The sequence below is a fragment of the Saccopteryx leptura genome, chromosome X (assembly GCF_036850995.1).
Source record: "Saccopteryx leptura isolate mSacLep1 chromosome X, mSacLep1_pri_phased_curated, whole genome shotgun sequence".
NCBI lineage: Eukaryota > Metazoa > Chordata > Mammalia > Chiroptera > Emballonuridae > Saccopteryx > Saccopteryx leptura.
In genome coordinates this window covers 109,065,448-109,087,243 of record NC_089516.1, presented here as the reverse complement: position 1 = coordinate 109,087,243, position 21,796 = coordinate 109,065,448, and the positions used below count along the sequence as shown (strand labels likewise).

The window sequence follows — 21,796 nt, the reverse complement described above, 5'->3', positions numbered from 1 at the left end:
TTAATCTTTCTTTTTCTTAAAATTTTTTTTGATTGATTTTGGTGAGAGAGGCAGAGAGAGAAAGAGAGACAGGAACATTGATCTGTTCCTGTATGTGCCCTGACCGGGGATTGAACTGGCAACTTCTGTGCATTGGGATGACACTCTTAACCAACTGAACTATCTGGCCAAGGAAGCTTTATCTTTCTTAATTCCTTTTAGGCAATTCCTTCATTAAGTAGATATGGTCTTCATAGTCTCTTAAACAGCAATTAATTTATATCTTATTAACAGAACTTGCTGTGCTATTTTAGTTGTAAATGATGTTTTAGTTAGGATCTATCTTTCAATATTTTAAGTTTTAACTTTTTAATCTTTCTTTTAATGAAACTACCAAGCTTATTTTATACCTGTCAATTTCAAGAATTGGAAATTTTCTTTCTGATTTTTAAAAAACTTTCCTTTTTTTTTTCTGCCTCAGTGGAATTTGATTGAGAGAGAGAGAGAAAGAGAGAGAGAGAATCATTTAGTTTTGGGGGGGAGTTGTGAAAAGGATAGTTAAGATTCCAAATTTGGTGGTGTAAGAAGGTTATTAATATCTTTAGAATTCAATGTAGTATGCATACTTTGAATCTATAGGAAAATCAATGGAAAATGACTTCTACCATCTGAAGTTTTTAAGTTATTTCTCAAGAGTGGAAGGAAATACCTCGACAGATTTAGCACTCAAATTCAAATGAGTATGAGAACAGGTGGCTAAATTTCTTCTCCACCTGCTATGCCACTTTGTCGCAAGAAATGTTTCATTTAGCAAATGCTGCTGCTAGCAGCCACTTCCCTGTTTCAGAGCAGATAAACAAATGGAAGGGGAGTACTTCTTTGAAGAAAATTATTTTCTTGACTTTCTTTTTAAATTGTAAGTGTGAGAAATATGTATTTTATTTTCTGGGGGATGGGTGGCAGACAGCATGCGTCAGTGCCTTGACTAAGCAACCCAATTTGTTATATATAATTTGTTGTATACCATTCATGGTTTCTTTCTTTCTTTCTTTCTTTCTTTCTTTCTTTCTTTCTTTCTTTCTTTCTTTCTTTCTTTCTTTCTTTCTTTCTTTCTCTCTCTCTCTCTCTCTCTCTCTCTCTCTCTCTCTCTCTCTCTCTCTCCCCCCCTCTCTTTCTCTTTCTTTCTTTTTTCTTTCTTTCATTTTATTTTGTTAATATTGCTGTTCTTGCATACCAACCTACTGGCACTGACTTTCAATTATGATAACATTGTTACTCTGGGAAATAATATTTGTAAAATACTTTTGACACTACTAAAGCCTCTGTTCTTTTATTACAGTGGAATTATGTTATAAGAATATATTTTTAGATTTAACCATTTTGTAATGTAATGGTTGCAAGCAAAAAGAAGTGCTATGAAACTGATTAGCAACTAACTAGAGAAAAATTAAAGAGGTTGTTCATGTGCTTTTGACTTCTTAGCTTTTCTCTGATTCACTTTTTTTTCCCTTCAAAAATCAACATAAATACAGGACAGTAGGAGAACAAGTTGAGAACTACTTTGATAGTCTTAATCTGTGCTTTTTTCTGCGAGTACATAGATCCTACTAGCATCTTTTGTTCACAGTACTGTTAATGTGCTGCTTTCCATTGGGTGTAAAAAGTTAACTTATCAGAGCATGTGTTGGAAGTTACAGCTTCTCCACCAAGAAAAGGCAAGTATTTCATGTGTTTCCATGCTAAAAATTTCAAAAAGCACTAAAATGTCCCCTTTTTGTTGACGATGAAATTTGACCACACCTGACTTTCTGTATAACATTAAACTGCTGCTTGCTATGATAGGAACTAAGAAATTGAAATGCACAGTTTATGTTTTATGAGTGGGTACATCATTTTTTTAAAACACAAAAGTATTCATTGCAGTGGATTTTATGGAAATATATATATATTGACATTGAGAGTGATGAGTTGTTGGATTTGAGGCTTTGGAGCCAAATGATACAATTGAGAGATATTCTTCTGTTCTCCACATAGCATGCCACCAAACGTGATTGCTGTAGTGAATTCAAAGAGTTTATAGTTCTTTATAGAATACCTGCCAAATTACGACCTTTACAAAACTACTCATTCTAGAAAACATTTGAACCATTGAAGTTGACAGAGCTTACTTGGTGCAGCCCACCTACCAAATTGTACACACAATACACAATCCTTTATTGTCATGGTGTTCAGTATAAAAAGTAAAAGATTACGGCCCTGGCCGGTTAGCTCAGCGGTAGAGCGTCGGCCTGGTGTGCAGAAGTCCCGGGTTCGATTCCCGGCCAGGGCACACAGGAGAAGCGCCCGTCTGCTTCTCCACCCCTCCCCCTCTCCTTCCTCTCTGTCTCTCTCTTCCCCTCCCTCAACGAGGCTCCATTGGAGCAAAGATGGCCCGGGCGCTGGGGATGGCTCCTTGGCCTCTGCCCCAGGCCCTAGAGTGGCTCTGGTCACGACAGAGCGATGCCCTGGAGGGGCAGAGCATCGCCCCCTGGTGGGCGTGCTGGGTGGATCCCGGTCGGGCGCATGCGGGAGTCTGTCTGACTGTCTCTCCCCGTTTCCAGCTTCAGAAAAATTTTTAAAAAAAAGAAAAAAAGAAAAAAAAAAGTAAAAGATTATACAATTGATGATTTAAAATTTTTCATTAAAAAATCCATTTGGATGAACAGTACCGTACAGATTTAATACATGGCTTGCACTATCAATGTTGAGAGTAAATCTACCACTTTACTTTTTGATACGTTCATATGTTTAAAGATGAAATCTTTGCTTTAATTTGCATATTCTGGAATACTAATATGGTTGAACATTTTTTCTGTTAACCATTTGTATTTTTTTCTTTATGAATTGTCGGCTCATATCATTTACATATTTTCCTTGGGGGTAATTTTTAAAATATGGAGGTTTTTGAGGTATGATTACAATGTTAGCATCACTCTATTGGTGTATGTCAATTGCTTAGACTTTCTATTTCTTTTGTTTTTAAATAGTGGTAGAAAGAAATACCATAGTGTGTGTATGCTCAGTTTGACCACCTTTGCAATTATTTCAGTAAAATGGTCAGACGATGTGCTTCAAAAAAGTAGTTGTTCTCTTTGAGCAAGCACAGTTGACTTTCGTGCTCTGTGGTTGGTCATTGTTTAGAAAATAAAAGGTGTTGAGTCTTAGAGGGTTGGGAGAGTGTTACCTGGTAGCTATATACAGATGTTGTAGGGAAAATACTTGATTTTTAGAAAAAAAAACTGATGAACGCAATCTATGGCTAATTTTATAGTGTTGATGAAATGGAACTTTTGGGGCAGGATTAGCTTGATTCTAAATTAGCATGTAAAAGTGAGTTCACATAACAATAAGTTTAAGCAGAGTTCAATTATTATTCTTAAGTGAGTTTAAGTAGAACAAAAGGTTTCCTGAATAACTGTCTTATAAACCTCAAAGCCATTATCTACTTATCTTCTATAAACACTTGCCTTTTTAAATTGATGGCCCATTAATTAATAATATGAAAGCCAGCCATATTATTTTGCCAAGAAACAAGATAGTTATTTTATTGTTAAGTCGCCTTGGAAATATTAGTTATTATTAATAATCTTATTATGTTTCTTACTGCCAGCACTGCCTCATGGATTCAACTCTCAACTGGGAAGTTATTTAGAACATGAAATTGCTTTAGAAAAAATTTCCTGAAGAGATTAATCCCTCTGTGTCAGGATTGTTCATGCTTGGCACTCTTGACATTTTTGCCAGAGTGCGTTTTTAACGTGGAGATATTTAGTAGCGTCCCATTAGATAGTAGCACACAACCCCTCCCCTTTACAACAATGAAAAATGTCTTTAGACATTGCCAAGCATGGGGGATGGGAGGCAAACATCCGCTCGGTTCCCTTTCCCCTACTGAGCACCACTAGTCTTTATATTGCTTTTTACTATATGACTTGAATAAAAAAGGTTAAAAAAGTTATTTGTTTTTGGAATTACTCAGGTAATAATTCCTTTAAGATGATTTGATAGAATTGTGGCCTGGGGCTTGCAGAGAGGTTTCACATCCTTGCAGTGTTAAAGAACAATTCTCTTCACATCCAGTCAGTAAACTTAATGAAAAAGAGATAGGAGAGAATACTGGATCTGCTGAGAAGGTTGACATGACATGTACTGTTACTGATGCAGAAATAATAGGGAGTGTTCTGAATGTTAAAAAGTTAAACAATGTTGATAAAAAGTCACAAAGAAGACAATTTTAGTGAAGTCTTCTTCAGCTTTTGAAGTAATTAATTAGAAAGCCAGTCATCTTTTCTTGCCAAGAATGGGCTGCATTTTCACGTTCTGATTTTCAACTTTAAGAGCAAGTAATAAATGGCAGGTAAACAAGTTGTTATCTGTAGTTTATTTTTATAAAAAACAATTTCCAGAATATGTCATAGGGGCAGTGTGGTTTCAGTTGTACCAGTTATATCTGTGGTCCTATAAAAATGGTAATTGGTGGTCATTGAAAGCACTGCATGATAAAGAAATGTCTTTGGAATGATCTATAGAAATGAAATTCTGTATTCATTCCTATGACATATATTAAACCTCTCCTGTGTCAGGTTCTGTGTCCAGAATATAGGAAATAATAAAATATTCTGCTTGACTATCCCATTAAAATGATTCAGGTTGAATGGAAAATTTCAAGTTAGGGATACCAATTGCCATCACGCGGTTACCCATTTTTCCAGTTCATTCTGTAATGTTAAATGTCTGTCTGCAAAAACTGTTTAAAATTGTGTGTGAGTGTGTGTATAGTATATATCATGCATATAATTTAATTCTTTTAAAGCTGTTTCTGAAACTACTAGAAAGCTATATTCATTTTCTTATATGCTTGTTAAAATCTTATTTAAATTATTCTCTTTATTAAATATCCATGAGAGTTGAATAAAACATGGTCCTATATTATTAATTTATTTTTTATTATACTGTGGTGCTAATACCATTAAGAAAAAATTATGTCACCCTGAAGGCCAGAATTTTTGTTAATTATTGCCATTTTGTGTCAGAATTTAAAAGCAGCATCTTTATTAAAAGTCTGGAATAGTCATAAAACTTTTTTTTTTGGTGTTAAAACTGATCAACTTAGATTATAGATGTGAAAGGGCAAAATGAAGACTTTAGGATATTGGATATACTGGAATTAGAAAAACAAATAATTGAACATTTAGGCAGTTACAGATAAGTAGAAAAAATACAGAGTTCTAGAACTTAAAAGTCCATCCTTCCTCCTTATTTTCTGATGTCGATTTTAGCAGTCCACGTCATGAATGCACAGACCCTTCAGAGCCATGAGCTCTCTGCTCTTAGGCAGGTGATTCAGATAATTTTAGAAATGAATACCTAAGGGAATATAAGCCACCCTGGTCTAAGGAATAATGAAAGGTTGTACCATCATGGTCACTTTTTGGTGTAACCTGCATGGGGCCCATAATTAAATATCTTTATATATTCTCTATGGAACTAACTGATCTGTTGACTATTGTTTTAAAATACTTTTAATGGCCCCTAAAAATTACTGTGGTAATATATATGGGTATAACTTGTATTTATTATTTTTATTATTTGTGTGTTTGAAAAGATAGAAATGCCACTGGACTGTAGCTATTTATCTAAATAATCCCAAATTTATAAGTGAAAAATACTGCTAGAAAACAAAATTATTTAACATGTGAAAAATTTTATTCATTTAGGGTTTTATGGAACTAGAACTAATAACACAAGAAGAAATAATATTGTAATATATCACAATTAATCTTTGACTTTTATTAATGGGGCCTTTAGAGTTTGGAATTAGATTAAATTTAGATTCAAATCCTGGCCCAACCACTTAAAAAAATTTGTGACCTTAAGTAAGTTATTTTTAACACTTCTGTAGCTCATTTTTTCTATCCTTAATAAAAAAGGACATAATCATTGTACCTATTGCAATGGATTGTTTTAAAAATTATATGAAATTATGTGTGTAAATTTTTTAGAAAGTTATTTATAAATTAAGTTTAATGGGGTGACATTGATCAATAAGAGTACATATGTTTCAGGTGAATATTTCTATAGCGTTTGAACTGTTGATTGTGTTGTATAGTATATCCATCACCCAAAGTAAAATCATTTTCTGTAACCATATATTTCTCCCCCCTTGCTCACCTACCCTATACCCCCTCCCCCTGGTAACCACTTCACTGTTATCTATGTCCATGAGTCTCAGTGCTATATCCCACCTATGTGTGAAATCATACAGTTCTTAGCTTTTTCTGATTTACTTAATATGTGTAAATTTCTTGACAAGTACTGGGTATGTAGTGACTGTTCAGTAAATGAATAGATATCATTTTTATCTTTCCAAAAGTAGATATTCCAAATTAATTTTAACTGTGAATAATACAGTTTGATTTTATTACTTCCAGTGAAATAAATACCAAAAACATTTACTTTGGTACTAAAAAAAGAACCCCTTTTTGATTATGGTTTTAAACCAGCTTTTAGGTTGATTTCTCAGGTCTCAGTTATCTTTACTGACCTTGGGAAGCTTTCTGTAAATATATATATTTCTTCTATAATGTACAATGGTTTGAGCCTAAAATGAGGTGAAACAACATTCAGTACATCCCACAGTCAGATGATTGGTATTAGTAACGGACTATTTCTTGAAATAATCTCATTACCTTGAATTTGTATGACAACTTTTAATTTGCTTTTTTTTCTGATTTAAAAATAATTTCAGATCTCTCGTGGAAGAGGAAGATCAGCACATGAAACTGTCCCTTGGAAGCAGCGAAATGGGGCTCTCATCCCATTTGCAGTCTTCCAAGGCAGGAGCTACGCGCATCTTTACCAGCAACACCCATAGTTCAGTGGTGTTACAGGTACTCTAAACTGTCTTTTCCACAGTATTTTCATGGCGTCAGAAATTACCCAGGGTTTGTGTGGTGTGGCATGTTGAGAGTGGGGGAGGTTGTGCATGTTTGCAGATGGGGGTTATAGGGACACTCTCTTAATTTCTGCTCAAGTTTATTGTGAACCAAAAACCTCTCTAAAAATAATAAGTTTATTAATAAAAAAAAGAAGAAGAAGCAAACAGAGGAGAAACCTTGAGTGGAAAACTGCATACCTTCCTGGTGTTAAAAAAAAAAATCCCCAGAGTTCATTCTTTGTTTTGTGGGCCATATGCATTGCATAATCTCATCAATTTGTAGAAAAAGATATACATTCTGCATACAAAGACATAAATGTAAATACATAACAAAGAGTCTGGGAACATTAGAGAGGCTGGTGAATGATGTCTTATACTCTGTGCTCTGTATAACTCTGCACTGTTTGTTTTACAATGGAAATAATTTTACGTATTACCTTTGTAATTTAAAAAGCTATATAATAGTTGACAAAACAAGTGTAGCTTGGTCTTATAACCCTTAACACTGGCATGTTTTAGCTCAGCCTTTGGTGGTTTAGGGGCTAATAATGATAGGAAGAGGGATGTGAAAGTAATTTGAGAGTTTGTATTAAGTGAAGATAATCCTTCCTAAACTTTCTTTTTATGTCCTAATATTTTCTGTGATGGTGTAGAGTTACCACTCTATATTGCTTTTGAAAAACTTTGTATACTCTCTTTAAAAGTCTACTAACAATTATGTTCTCACAAATGGAGATTATTAAGTCTAAGCGCTAACAAGGACCTTTTTTTTCAGGGGGGGTACCTAATCTTAAGTGTGTGATTGTCAAGGTAACAAGCTAGAGAAGTGTTTAATGTGTAAATGCCATCATTGTTTTAAAATTAGCAATCATACCAACTCAAGCTTCAAAAGGCTTTGAAAGTAGCTGTCAAGGGAATGGGTCCATGGAGAGAAGACTGTTTTAAGAAGTCCCACTCTGCAGGATTACCCACTGCATAACTGTGGGAAGAAAGTGCGTTTAGGCCATAACTGGAATCCTACTTTCACCACTTACCAGCTAGTTTTGTGACTTTGGGAAAGTCATTTACTCTCCTTAGGCCAACTTCCTTATCTGTTACATGGGTAGGAGATATGAGGATTAAATGTGACAATTTATGGGAAAGTAAAGTGCATAATTTATTTTCCCTTCTTTTGTGCCAAACAAGGACAGTGTCAGAGAAAATGTAGCTGATCAGAAGTAATAGGTTTGCCAAATAAAGTGTCCACCTGGTGGGCTTGATCTGCTCTAATATTAGTAATCCCCATTAAACAAGCTTTGGCAAACTAGGCTGTCAAACCTTGTGCCTGGCAAGAATTTTGATACCTAATATGCTTGGTTTCCTAGAACTTTGAACAAATCTCAGGAGAATTCATGATGAAATTACCAGTACCAATGACTTTTATTCAAGTAAGGAAGATTAAGTAGGGTTTGCTTAAGTAGTAATTGGTAAAAGAAAAACAAGGATTATTTCATTTTCCTCACTCCGGCTGTGGGCACTTATGGAAAACTTCCATCCTTTGACTTTGTTCTCTTATTTCAGGTTGTCAACATCTTTCTTTTGCTACCCCATCCTATGGTGATTCATTGAATCAAACCCTTCCTAGCACCTTTATTGCTTAAAAATAACAGCTTTATGGAGATGTAATTTATATACCATATATACATTTGCCCATTTCAAGTATACAAGTCACTGGTTCTAAATATATTCACAGGGTTTTGCAGATATCATCGTCTGTTGTAGAACATTATCATCCCCTCAAAAATAAACCTTGTATTCATTAGCAGTCACCCCTACTTACTCCTAACTCCTTCCTAACCCTAGGCAACCATTCATCTATTCACTGTTTCTAAAGATATGCTTATTTTGAATATTTCATATAAATGGAATTGTACAATATGTGATCTTTTGTAACTGGTTTCTTTTGCTTAGCATAATAGTTTCAATATTCATCTACATTGTAGCATGCATCAGTAGTTGTGTCCTTTTTATTACCTAATAATATTCCATCGTCTGGATATGCCACTTTTTAAAATCCATTTATCCGTTGATGGACATTTAGAATATTTCAGCTTTTTGTCTATTATCAATAATGCTACTGTGAACATTCTCATGCAAGTGTCCCAGGAGTGGAATTGGGAGGTCATATAGTAATTCTATTTGTAACTTTTGAAGAACTTCCAGAGTGTTTTTGAAAGTGGCTGCACCATTTCACGTTCCAATGGGCTGAATGGTAGCTAGAATGTAGAGAAATGAGTATATTACCTTTCTTGGGGATACCTCTTTGTGTACTCAGGTTAAGAAATAATAGATTATTTTAATACTTCTGTAAGTGAATCTTAAAGGTATAAATTGGAAGAGTTTGCCAGCCTTCCTCTTAGACCACTTTAGGCTGTTATTGCTCTGATCACTCAAATGAGTTTTGTTGTTGTTATTTAGTTTTGAAGTGATAAAGAGGACTAGCACATACCAACTGAGAGTCGAGTATGCTGTGTAATACGGAATTACACTTTCTGATAATTTGTTGCTAGTATATAGTAATAGTTTGTTATTGAATATTGATCTTGCCTCTTGCAACCTTGATAAACTGACTTAGTACTTCTGAGAGCTTTTTGTTTTGTTTTGTAGATTCTGTAGGCTTTTCTATATAGAAAATAATGTTGCCTATAAATATAATTTTATTTCTTCTTTTTCAGTGTGATACCTTTTATTTCCTTAGCTTACTATACTGAGTAGGAACTCCAGAAAAAAAAAAGTTGAAAAGAAGTGGTTTGAATACATTCTTGCTTTGTTCCTGCAATTGGGGTTGGGGGAACATGAAATTTTTTTCACCATTATGATAGTAATAGGTTTGAGGAAATAGCTTTCTCTTCCTAGATTGCTGGAAAAAAATATTTCTTTTACTTAGAAATGGATGTTGGATTTTGTCAGATGCTTTTTTTGTTCCTATTAAGATGATCTTATCACTTTTTTAAGGCTCTTTTTTAAATATATATATATATATTTTTTATTTATTTTTTTTGTATTTTTCTGAAGTTGGAAATGGAGAGGCAGTCAGACAGACTCCTGCATGTGCCCTACCAGGATCCACCCGGCATGCCCACCAGGGGGTGATGCTCTGCGCATCTGGGGCGTCGCTCTGTTGCAACCAGAGCCATTCTAGTGCCTGAGGCAGAGGCCACAGAGCCATCCTCAGCACCTGGGCCAACTTTGCTTCAGTGGAGCCTTGGCTGTGGGAGGGGAAGAGAGAGACAGAGAAGAAGGAGAGGGGGAGGGGTGGAGAAGCAGATGGGTGCTTCTGCTGTGTGCCCTGGCCGAGAATCGAACCTGGGACTCCTGCATGCCAGGCCGACGCTCAACCACTGAGCCAACTGGCCAGGGCTAAGGCTCTTAATATTGCAAATTCTATTGACCAATTTTTGAATGCTATATCAACTATGTATTGTAGGAATAAAACCCACTTGGCCATAATGTATCATCCTTTTTATATGTTATTTGATTTAATAAAACTATGACTTTTTGCATCTATACTTATGAGGGATTTTGGTCTTAGTTTTGTCTGGTTTTGGTAACAGGATAAAGTTGGCCTTGTAAAATGAGTTGGGACTTGTTCCCACCTCTTAATTTTCTCGATATATTTGTGTAGAATTGGTGTTATTTCTTCCTTAAATGTTTAGTAGAATACACCAGTGAAAATTCAGTTTTACAGAACACATATGGTTATTCAGGTTATTTGTTTTAGAGTAATCTTTGGTAGCTTGTGTCTTTCAAGGAGTTTGTTCATTTCAACTGAGTTGTCAAATTTGTTGACATACAGGTGTTTGTATTTATTACCCTTTATTTTTGAGAGAGAGAGAAAGGGAGAAAAACAGAGAGAGAGAGAAAGGGAGAGAGATAAGAAGCATCAACTTGCAGTTGTGGCACTTTAGTTGTTCATTGATTGCTTCTCATATGTGCCTTGACTGGGGGGCTCCAGGAGAGCCAGTGACCCCTTGTGAAGTCAACGAAGTTGGGCTCAAGCCAGCGACCTTGGGCTTCAAGCCAGTGACCATGGGGTCATGTCCATGATCCCACACTCAAGCCAACGACCCCACACCCAAGCGGTGAGCCCCCACTCAAGCCAGATGAGCCCTTGCCAAAGCCAGCAACCTTGAGGTTTTGAACCTGGAACCTTAGTGTCTCAGGTTGACACTCTATCCACTGTGCCACCACCAGTCAGGCTTCTTATTATCCTTTTAATATCTATACAATCTCTAGTGATATCACCTCTCTATCCCAGTATTGGTAATTTGTGTTTTCTCTCTTTTTCCCCCTAATCAGTCTGGCTAGAGTTTTATCAGATTTATAGGTCTTCTCAAATAACCAACTTTTGGTTTTATTGCTTTTTGCTTTATTTTTATGTGTTGTACCTCACTAATTTCCACTCTGACCTTTATTATTTTCTTTCTCCTGCTTAATTTGGGGGTAATTTGCTCTTCTATTTTTATTTTATTAAGGAGGAATCTGAAATCTTTTACTAGACTGATAATAAGTATTATTTGATCTGAAATCTATTTTGACTCATATTATAGTCATTACCAGGTTACTTTTAAGTAGTGATAGCTTTACATATCTGTTGCCATCTTTTTACTTTTACTTTTTAATTTTTAAAATTAACGTACAGTAAAATAAATTTTTATTGATCTATATATTTATGAGTTTTAAAAAATACATTATTTCATGTAATAATCATCATCACAATAATGATACTGGACTGTTTCATTACTCTAACATACTCTCTTGTTTCCCTTGGTAGCCAGATTCATCCCCCACCTCTAAACTCTAGAAACTACTGATCTGTTTTCTATCACTGTATCTTTGTCTTTTTGAGAATAATAGTGGCATTATACAGTCTTTAAGTTTTTGAGATTGGCTTCTATCTTTGAGATCCATTTCCTTTGTTATGTGTACAATAGTTCTTTCCTTTTTACAGTTGAGCAGTGTTCTGTTGTATGGAACTTTGTGGGGTCTCTTTTCCACACTCCTCCATCATCACCATCTCTGAGTTCATTCTAGTTCTCTAGGGCCCTCTTTTTGATCCTCTGGCCTGAAAGCTGGGGCTTTATTTATCCTGCTGTGCTTTACACTTACCATAACTGAACCTACATCCTGGTCCGAATACAGTGAGATATTGAGGAACTATTGCAACTTCTTTAACCAAAGAAGATGCCTCTTCTTCAGAATTGTAGGCATTTGCCATCCACACTGTTACCACTGCCACTGTTGCCACAATGACTGCTTTGGAATCTTCTGGGGATTTAGGGGTTAAAAGATACGAAAAAAGTAAAATGTATTTTCTTCACTCCTGTGAACTTTAATAATCCTCTTTCCTGCTCTTCAAGCCAGAAAGAGAGCCTTCTCTGCTCCCAGATGACTACCTCCAGGTTACGTGATACCTTAAATCCAGCCTGGAGTTATAATATATACAGTGGTACAAGAGAGAGGAATTACAGTATTGGGACAACAAAGTAAGAGGGAGGGAGGAAGACTCACCTTCAGTTTGCTGATACTTTGCATTCTGATCTCTTCCACAATCTTTTGCTATTATTAACATATTTTACATTTAAGCTTTATGAAGTAGAACCAGAGCAGCATTTTTTTCTAGGGAAAACTTTTCCCTAGAGAAAAGTACTGAGGCATATCCTTTTGAGTACTCTACCTAAAGCCCCAGAAGTAGTAGTTTTCCACTCTTGTGGTTTGAATAGGACCCATTCCTAGCCCTTTGTGAACCTTATAGTGTTCCTCGTGCTCCTTGTGTATGGTTCTTTCCCCAGACAAATGTGCTTATCAGAACTCTCCTGAATAACTGGAGGAAGACTGTTTTTAGATTTCTCTCGCTCCACGCAGATCTCACTTCTTGTATTTGCCCTACAAACCTAGCTGCCTTAACCTCCCCAGATCTCAATCCTGGGAAGATGCCAGGCTTCGCCCAGTTTCCTATTGCCTATAACTGAAAACTCCAGGCAATAAGCAATCATGGGGTTTGTCTAATTCATTTCTCATATTGTGTACATCCTTCTCCTTCACCCAGTCAAACTTTTTTTTATACATCTTTTCTGGTTTTAAGTTGTTTCAAGAGGTAAAGTAAATCCAGTGCCCTGTAACTTCCATATTCACTGGGCATGGAAATCTATAGGATGTATGTAATTAAATGAGAACTTGTGAGACCCAAACTATAGGTGCCTAGTTATTCTAGAGTTTTTGTTAGAGATATAGCTTTACAAAGGAGCTCAATTTAAAAAAAATTGTTTTCCAATTACAGATGACATATAATATTATAGTGGTTTCATGTGTACAACATAGCAATTAGACATTTATATACTGTATAAATAGATCACCCCAAAAAGTCTGGTAACCTTACATCTGACACCATACATAGTCATTATGATATTATTGACTCTATTTTCTATGCTATACTTTACATCCCCGTGACTATTTTTATGACTGGCACTTTGTACTTTTAAATCCCTTTCACCTTGTCGCCTATTTCCCCAACCCTTCTCCCAGTGTTTCCTGTTATCTATGAGTATGTTTCTGTCTTGTTTGCTCATTTGTTTTGTTTTTTAGATTCTACATATAAGTGAAATCATATAGTATTTGTTGTCTGACTTGTATCACTTAGCGTAATTTTCCAAAGAAGGTAAAATATATATATATATACACACACACACACACACACACACTATATGGTCTACCAGAAAGTTCTGTCTGTTTTTGGAATAAAACAAAATACAAATTTTTCTTACCATCAATAAACTTTATTAAATAATATAATTGCCATTATTATTAATGATTTCTTGCCAGCGCGAGGGCAATTTGTATATCCCATTTTTGAAAAATGTTTTATCTTTTAATGCGAAAAATTGAACCAGTGTTTGTTTGATATCTTCTTCATTTTTGAATTTTTTGCCCTTCAAAAAATTTTGTAAGGACAAAAACAAGTGATAGTCGGAGGGTGCTAAGTCCGGGGAATATGGTGGATGTGACAGACATACTTCTGTAGCATTTCTTCCTTGTTGAAATTCGTAAAAATTACAGTGGCGTAAATAAACTTTATCAGTAGCCATGGGTACACTATCGCTTCAAACATAAGACTAACATGAATTAACTTTGTTTTAATTAATTTGCTACCTCAGTATGTATACATTAAGTGATAAAAAATAGAGAGGCACACATGCGCCAAATAAACATGTGCTTACGTGTCAAAACTTGTTGTGATAGAAACGGGCAGAACTTTCCAGTAGACCTTATATATCTAGTGAAAGGAGAGGAGATAGAGAGACAGACTCCTGCATGTACCCTGACTGGGATCCACCCGGGAACCCCCTTCTGAGTCAGTGCTCAAATCTACTGAGCTATCCTCAACACCGAGGGTCTGATGCTCGAACCAATCAAGCTACTGGCTGTGAGAGGGGAAGAGAGAGACCAAAGGGAGAGAAAAGGAAAAAGAAACATATGATCACTTCTCATTTGTGCCCTGACTGGACACACTGGGTTGATACTCTATCCACTGACCCAACCTGCCAGGGCTAGGAAGTCAAATTTTAACTAGGCTTTGAGCATATTCTACATGAAAAATATAGCAAAGATCTGGAAACAGCCCAAGTGTCCGTCAGTGGACGAGTGGATTAAAAAGATGTGGTACATATACACAATGAAATACTATGGGGCCATGAGAAAGAAGGAAATACTACCTTTTGTAACAATAGAGGAAAAGAGAACAGAGGGAAAGGGGATGATAGGATGGGATAAACCTGAAGGGAGGGGGGAGGGTGCTGTAGGGAGGAGGACAATGGAGATGTTGGGGGGAATATGGGGGGGATGCATTCGGGGTGACCCTAGAATCTATGTAAACACATTTAAGTAATATATATGTATATGTATATGTATATGTATATATATATATATAAAGAAAAAATATACTAGGAAAGGAATAATTCAAGATTTTTAGCTATGAGATAGTCTGGGGAACAATCTGATAAGGTGAGTCAGAGTACTAAGGGAAATAATGAAAAATAAATGTGAACAGTTAAGTTGGAGATAAATTAGAAAATATAATGTCTTATATTATGATATAATGCAATGATAGAAAGCAATTAGAAAATTTTAAACTTCAAATAGTGTTATATAATGAGGGAAGCAATTAATTAATATTAATATAAACTTATTTTATATCTAGATATCTATTTATCTTAGATGTACATCTGTTTCTTTTCTGTCCCATGAATAATAGTAAATGAAGAACAGTCTAATAAAATATAGCTATTATATTGTCTTGATCAAATACATCACATTTACTTAAAGATTAAAGTAAACCCATTCCTTAACTTTCTCTTTTTTTCCTTAATCTTTTTTCATAAAACATATTTTTCATTAATAGTTTTTATTGCTTTTCTCAAGATGCACTTTCTTTTTACTCTATTTCTTTCTTGAAATTTTACTGATCAAAACTAGATATAATGCATTAATAAGTTATTTCCAATGCAGAATTTAGTGGAAAGATTTGTTTATCATATTGCTATGTTAATACCTGAGAGTATCAATCTAGTTTTATTTTTTAACAGTGGCATTATATTATATTTGAAAGTTAGTGACCTCCAACCAATTTTTGGTGTGAATTATTTGTAGCTTATCTGGTTTCTATATTATTTCTGTGTAATGCCAATGTATATCCTTTTCTGTTTTAGTGTAACCATTTTAAAACTTACCAAACTCTTTTAAAATGTTTGGTCCTTCAGGGTATTACATATGTACCTACCTCTATTCAATAGTATTTAAGCTTTGGTACATTGGATAAGTTAAAGCTGTAAAAAAATGCACAGATTTTCTCTCCCCCTCAAAAGGATGTGAAGAAAAAGTAAAAACAGAAGATATGGGGAAATTTATAGAAGAAGAAAAGGAAAGCATTAGACTAAAGAAATTGAGAACAGATAATACCCTCATAAATGAAACCCAATATGCAAAATAAATAGAGAAATAAAGAACTAAGATAAGAATTGGGGCAGAAAGAAGTTGAATTTAAAGCAGTAGAAACAGTTTTAAAGAGACTCTAAAAGATTAATTGGACATGTTAAGCGAGTTCACGTAAAACAGAACTTGTGTATAGTGAGCTACCATATAGAAATAGACAGAAATGTTTCTAGAATTTGACAAGAGGAATGAGTACAAATTTGGTGGAAGAAAATTGTTTTATAATAAAAGGAGACATTTTAAGTGTTCAGGGTATCTTTAAGTATCTTTATAGAATTAAATGGGGAAATATTTGAGTGAATAAAATAGTCCGCATTATCCACGGGGATATATTCCAAAAGCCTGGTGGATGCCTGAAACTGCAGATAGTATTGAACCCAGTATAACCTATATTTTTTCCTATACGTACATACCTATGATAAAGTCTAATTTCTAAATTGAGTACAAGAAGAGATTAACAACAGCTAATAATAGAATAAACAATATTCTATAAAAAAAATTCTGTGAATGTGGTCTCTCTGTCTTTTTCTCTCACTCTCACTCTCTGATGATAACTGATCTGATAATGGAGATACCTCCTAGTTAGTAATGCGGTGGAGCTCATATACAGCATAGAGACTAGACAAAAAAGGACGATTCACATCCCTCCCAGGCAGGACAAAGCAAAACAGCTTGAGATTTCATCACACTACTTAGGCATGCAACTTAAATTTTATGAATTGTTTATTTCTGGAATTTTCCACTTAATATTTTCAGGCTGTGGTCGACTATGAGTAACTCAAACTAAAGAAAGCAAAATTGGGAATAACAGGAGACTACTATACAGAGGGCAGATGAAAATTGTGGAGAAAAATGTCCCCCCCTTTTTTTTAATGTGTGTGTTTGACAAGATTAGAGCACAGCAGATTCTGCAATAACATTGTTTCATTCAACATCTTCAATATTGTTTCATTACCATGTTGATGAGATGCCATAGGAACTTAATTCTTATTTCTATCAATTAACTTGTGGTAAAATTGGTTTCATTACATGTTGTTTCACTTTCATAGAACCTATTAATGACGTTAAGTGAGAACTTAGTATATAAAAGTTGTTTAGAGGAATGACTGCCTTCTTCTGTACAACAAATTATGTTGTAGACAGAATTTTAGAGGTTTTGTTTCTCTTCAGACAGAGCTGGGATATGCAGATAACATGTAAACAAGATATTTAGAATATGTGTGAAAAAAATCTGAATTGACAGATCTTATTTGGATAAAGATAGCAATACTCAGGAGTAAAATTGGCAAATATGGAATTGGAGAGTGAGATTATTCATTTATGCATATGAAAATAAAGGTTGTGGAATGGATAGAAAGGGAAACTGTACGCACTGAAAATAAATGCAAAATGTCACAAAAAGAAACAGTTTGCAAAAGATAGATAAATTAAGCTTAGAATAGAAGATACTCAGAATGTGCTAAAAGTTGTCTGGGAGCTTCAGCTTCCATTTTTGGAAGGACTCCAGATTATTCTGGGAAAGATCAAAGGATTTTTTTAAAGATCATGTAAATAGAAGCAAAATGATCAAATTTGTAAAGAGAGTAAAAGCTGTTGGTGTCTTAGCTGAGCTTTTCAGAATTTGAAGATTGAATACATACCTCAACAAGTAGTTGTAATGGAATATGGACCAAATGAGAAATGGCATAGATCATGGAACAGAAAGCATTGGTCATACCTTTTTACAAAGAGAAAAAGAGGGAATAATAAATTCCTTCTGACACTACTAAATTCCTAGTAGAAAATTATTTGTCGGAATATTTGAAGCACAGGAGGCCTTGCATATGAGCCAAAATGTTTTTGTTGTTGTTTTAATGGAAAAAATAAATCATTACTTTAGATTGAATAAAAACCATGGTTACCTTTCAATATATCTACATATACCTCAGAGAAGATTCAAAAATTATTTGGTGCGTAAAAATAAAACCAAGTAGCATTCAGAACTTATCTCATCTCATTGTTATCTTGACATCTCTCTTTTTAGCCGACCCAAGTTATAATAAATATCACTAGATAAGCCATATGCTCTAATTTGCCAGTGGCTACTAAGTCTTTAAAAGTACATATTCTCCAAGCCAACAATTCTACTTATAAGACTATCTACCACAGATTTTCTCACACAAGTATTTGTACAAGGAGGTTCATTGCAGCATTTCTTGTAATGGAAAAAGTTGAGAAAACCTAAGTGTCCAACCAGAGAGGAATGGATGAATAATTTATGGTATGCTGCATTATGAAATACTATGCATTTACCCAAAAGAATGAAGTGATTTATGTATACTGAGACAGACGGTAGGTTGTTATGTGCTCAAGTATATTTTTAAAATGTACAAAAGTATGTCTAGTATTCTACTTTAAAAATCCTATATACATACAAACCAAAATAGATTACTTATACAGGGGGTCCTTGGGTTATGACAGTCTTAACATATGATGTTTCGAGTTTATGATGCTCACTCCCATAAAATCTTAAAAATATGGAGACGTGAGTGTTTCGGCTTACACTGTTAGCATCGTACTTATGGTCTATGTGGGCGAACTAAGTTTGGTTATGCGCAGTGGAAGAATAAGCAGTTCAGTGTACAGCACAGTATATTTATGTCCTTTTCCTTTTTCTGTGGTTTTTATGTTCTAGATTATAATTTTACAACTGTGTTAGGAGAGGTAAGTGACTTAGGCTAGGGTGTGTTTCGGCTTACACCAAAATTCGGGTTTCATCACTGTTGTAGGAATGGAATTGTGTCATAACTTGAGGACCCCCTGTATGTATACAAAGATGCCTAGAAGCACAGTTGACCCTTGAACGACACGAGGGTGAGGGCTGCTGACACCCCAATCTCCCCTGCTCAGTTGCAAATCCACATATAATTTTTGACTCCCTCAAAAACTTAACTAATAGCCTACTGCTAACCGGCAGACTTGCTGATAGCAAATAATTGATTAACAGGTATTTTGCATGTTATGTGTATTATTACAATAAAATAAGTTAGAAAATGTTATTAAGGAAATCATAAGAAAGTGAAAACACATTTATAGTATTTATTGAAAGTATCCAGGTATAAGTGGAGCCATGCAGTTCAAACCCATGTTGTCTAAAGGTCAACTATATATATACTAAACTGTTAACGGTAGTTTTGGTACTTAGAGAGTGAATTCTTTTCTTTTTCCTTAAGTGAGAGGAGGAGAGATTGAAAGACAAAACTCCCACATGTGTCCTGACCAGGATCCACCCAGCAACCCCATCTATGACCAATGCTTAAACAAACTGAGCTATTTTTAGTGCCTGAGGCTGACACTCTAGAACCAACTGAGCTGTCCTCAGTGCCCAGGCCAACACTCAAACCAACTGAACCACTGGCTGTGAGACAGGAAGAGGTAGAAAAGGGGGAGAGGAAGAGGAAGAGAAGCAGATGGTCACTTCTCATGTATGCCCTGCCTGGGGATTGAACCAGGACATCCGCACATTGGACCGATGCTCTATCCATTGAGCAAACCAGCCACGGATGACTATTAGGTTTTTTTATTTATATTCTTTCATATTTTTACAACAAGCTTATATTTAGTTTGTTTTTTTTTTTTTAACCTGAAATTTGTCTGAGGAAGAAAAAAAGGCAAGCTCTTGGGAGCCAACCCTTTCCTCCTAAACCTCAGTTCAATTCCTCTTCACTCATCTTGGCTTTTACAGTGTACCACAAATAAGCACTATAGGTACAATTTATTTTATTATTGGGAGAAGTTTTATAAATGAAGTTCCTGGTTCCTAATTAGCTTGTCAGAAATTATAGTTCTGCCCATTTTAGCTGCATGGTTTCACAATACCAAGTGCTGGCTTCTGGGGAAACTTTGGTTTGTTTCTTAATTTATTAACTGAACATTTATTAAGTGCCATCCAAGTGCCAAGCACTGGAGAATTCAAACATACCAGACCTTCAACTCTTCTATCAGCTGGTTCCTTCTCTGACCATCCTCTCACTCTCCCCACTGGTTGCATTCAGTACTTCCCAATTCTCATCAACATTTAAAAGGCAATCCCCTTCCACTTGTTGCAATTCAGAGTCCATATATGAATGTTCAAAAAACCACTTCTTGAGCCTGACCAGGCGGCGGAGCAGTGGATAGAGCGTCAGACTGGGATGCGGAAGACCCAGGTTCGAGACCCCGAGGTCACCAGCTTGAGCGCGGGCTCATCTGGTTTGAGCAAAAGCTCACCAGCTTGGACCCAAGGTCGCTGGCTCAAGGAAGGCGTTACTCAATCTGCTGTAGCCCCCTGGTCAAGGCACATATGAGAAAGCAATCAATGAACAACTAAGCTGTCGCAACGCGCAAGGAAAAACTAATGATTGATGCTTCTTACCTCTCTGTTTCTGTCTGTTAATGTCTGTCCCTCTTTCTGACTCTCTCTCTGTCCTGAAAAAAAAGCCACTTCTTGCCTTCTTAAAACTGACATTTCCTTTTACATCTACTTTTATAAATAACAGGGATGGGAGATGATTTAGCAATGGAAAATAGTGAACTTGGGGTATATAATGTTTGTGTTTATAAAGGAAAGGAGCATTTCTGAAAGATTTGATATTTGTGAACAAAAACATATGTCAATCACTGTTGGAGAAAAAAATATGATACATAATCCTGTTCTAAAGTATATACATATTGTATAAATATTTTTGGAATAAAAATATACCTCTCTCCAGAGAGAAAGTGGCTGGATCACATTATCTCTTTGAAGTTCCCGTTCTGTAGATCTAAGCATTTTTTTAAAAACGCAATTTAAAAATTATGATGAGAAAATGTTTAGGCTGAGATTTATATTATATACATATGTGTAGGATCAATATTTCTAAAACTGCATTTTTCAGTACTTCATGCCTTTTGCTTCGTAAATCCGTGAAACACAACTTTAAATGAAAGTTTTATTTGAGATCATTAAAATATGAAGGGGACAGAGTAATCCTTGCTATTAGTTCTTATTGTATTGCATTATGTATTATATTACATTATGTTATTAGAAAGTAATTTGTATGAGTATCTTCATGATTTTTATAACAATACATTTCCATTTTTGAAACTGCAGATGCAATATTGCCAATTCTGCATCTTGAGCCTCATTATTAAGTTGTTATCTCTTTTTTTGTGTTTTACTAGCCTATTACAAATGTAACATGTTTCATTCTCCCCAGAGTAAACCAAGGGGACCACACTGCCTGTTTGTTCTGTGGTCACTAGCCTATTATTTCTCCACTAGACTTTAGGCATTTGGGGACAATTACGCCTCATGTTGGGGTTCCCTGGGCTCCTTTTTCCAAACATAATTGAATCCCAATCTTGAAACTTGAAATATAATTAATCAAGCAGCAGCAATATAAAAATTACAAGGATACCTAAGGCAAAATCCCTAATTCTCTAAGAGATGGGACACTCTAGTGGGCAGAAAAGAACTCCTGTCTTGGAGCCAACACAGATGCTCTGTACCCTTATTCCCCCCAAAAAAACAAAGACCCAAAACAAGATGTCTCAGTAAAATTCTGTAAAAGGGCTATTAATAAGTATATATTATAATGGAAAGAATGTTGATCTTACATTCTAATACTGCACATGGGAAAATGAAAGTATACATGGTAATTGTTTTTCAAAATAAGGTAAAAGCCAATAGTTGTGTAAAAAATGAAGGTATATACCTCTCTCCTTATTTCTTTTTTATGTAAATTAGTCATAATTTAACCTTTTTCCTGCACTGAATTAGATCAAGTTTGTCAAATATCAAGGAAGCTGTTTAGT

General features: G+C 35.2%; 1 protein-coding gene across 5 annotated transcripts in view; it reads left to right on the top strand.

Moving 5' to 3' along the window:
- Positions 1–21,796, top strand: part of KLHL13 (kelch like family member 13) — a 267,685-nt gene that overhangs the window by 221,775 nt on the left and 24,114 nt on the right. For all 5 annotated transcript variants that reach the window (XM_066356873.1, XM_066356874.1, XM_066356878.1 and 2 more), the window contains one exon: positions 6,767–6,908. In XM_066356873.1, coding sequence (XP_066212970.1) covers positions 6,767–6,908 — 142 coding nt within the window. The remainder of the gene's footprint in view (positions 1–6,766; positions 6,909–21,796) is intronic.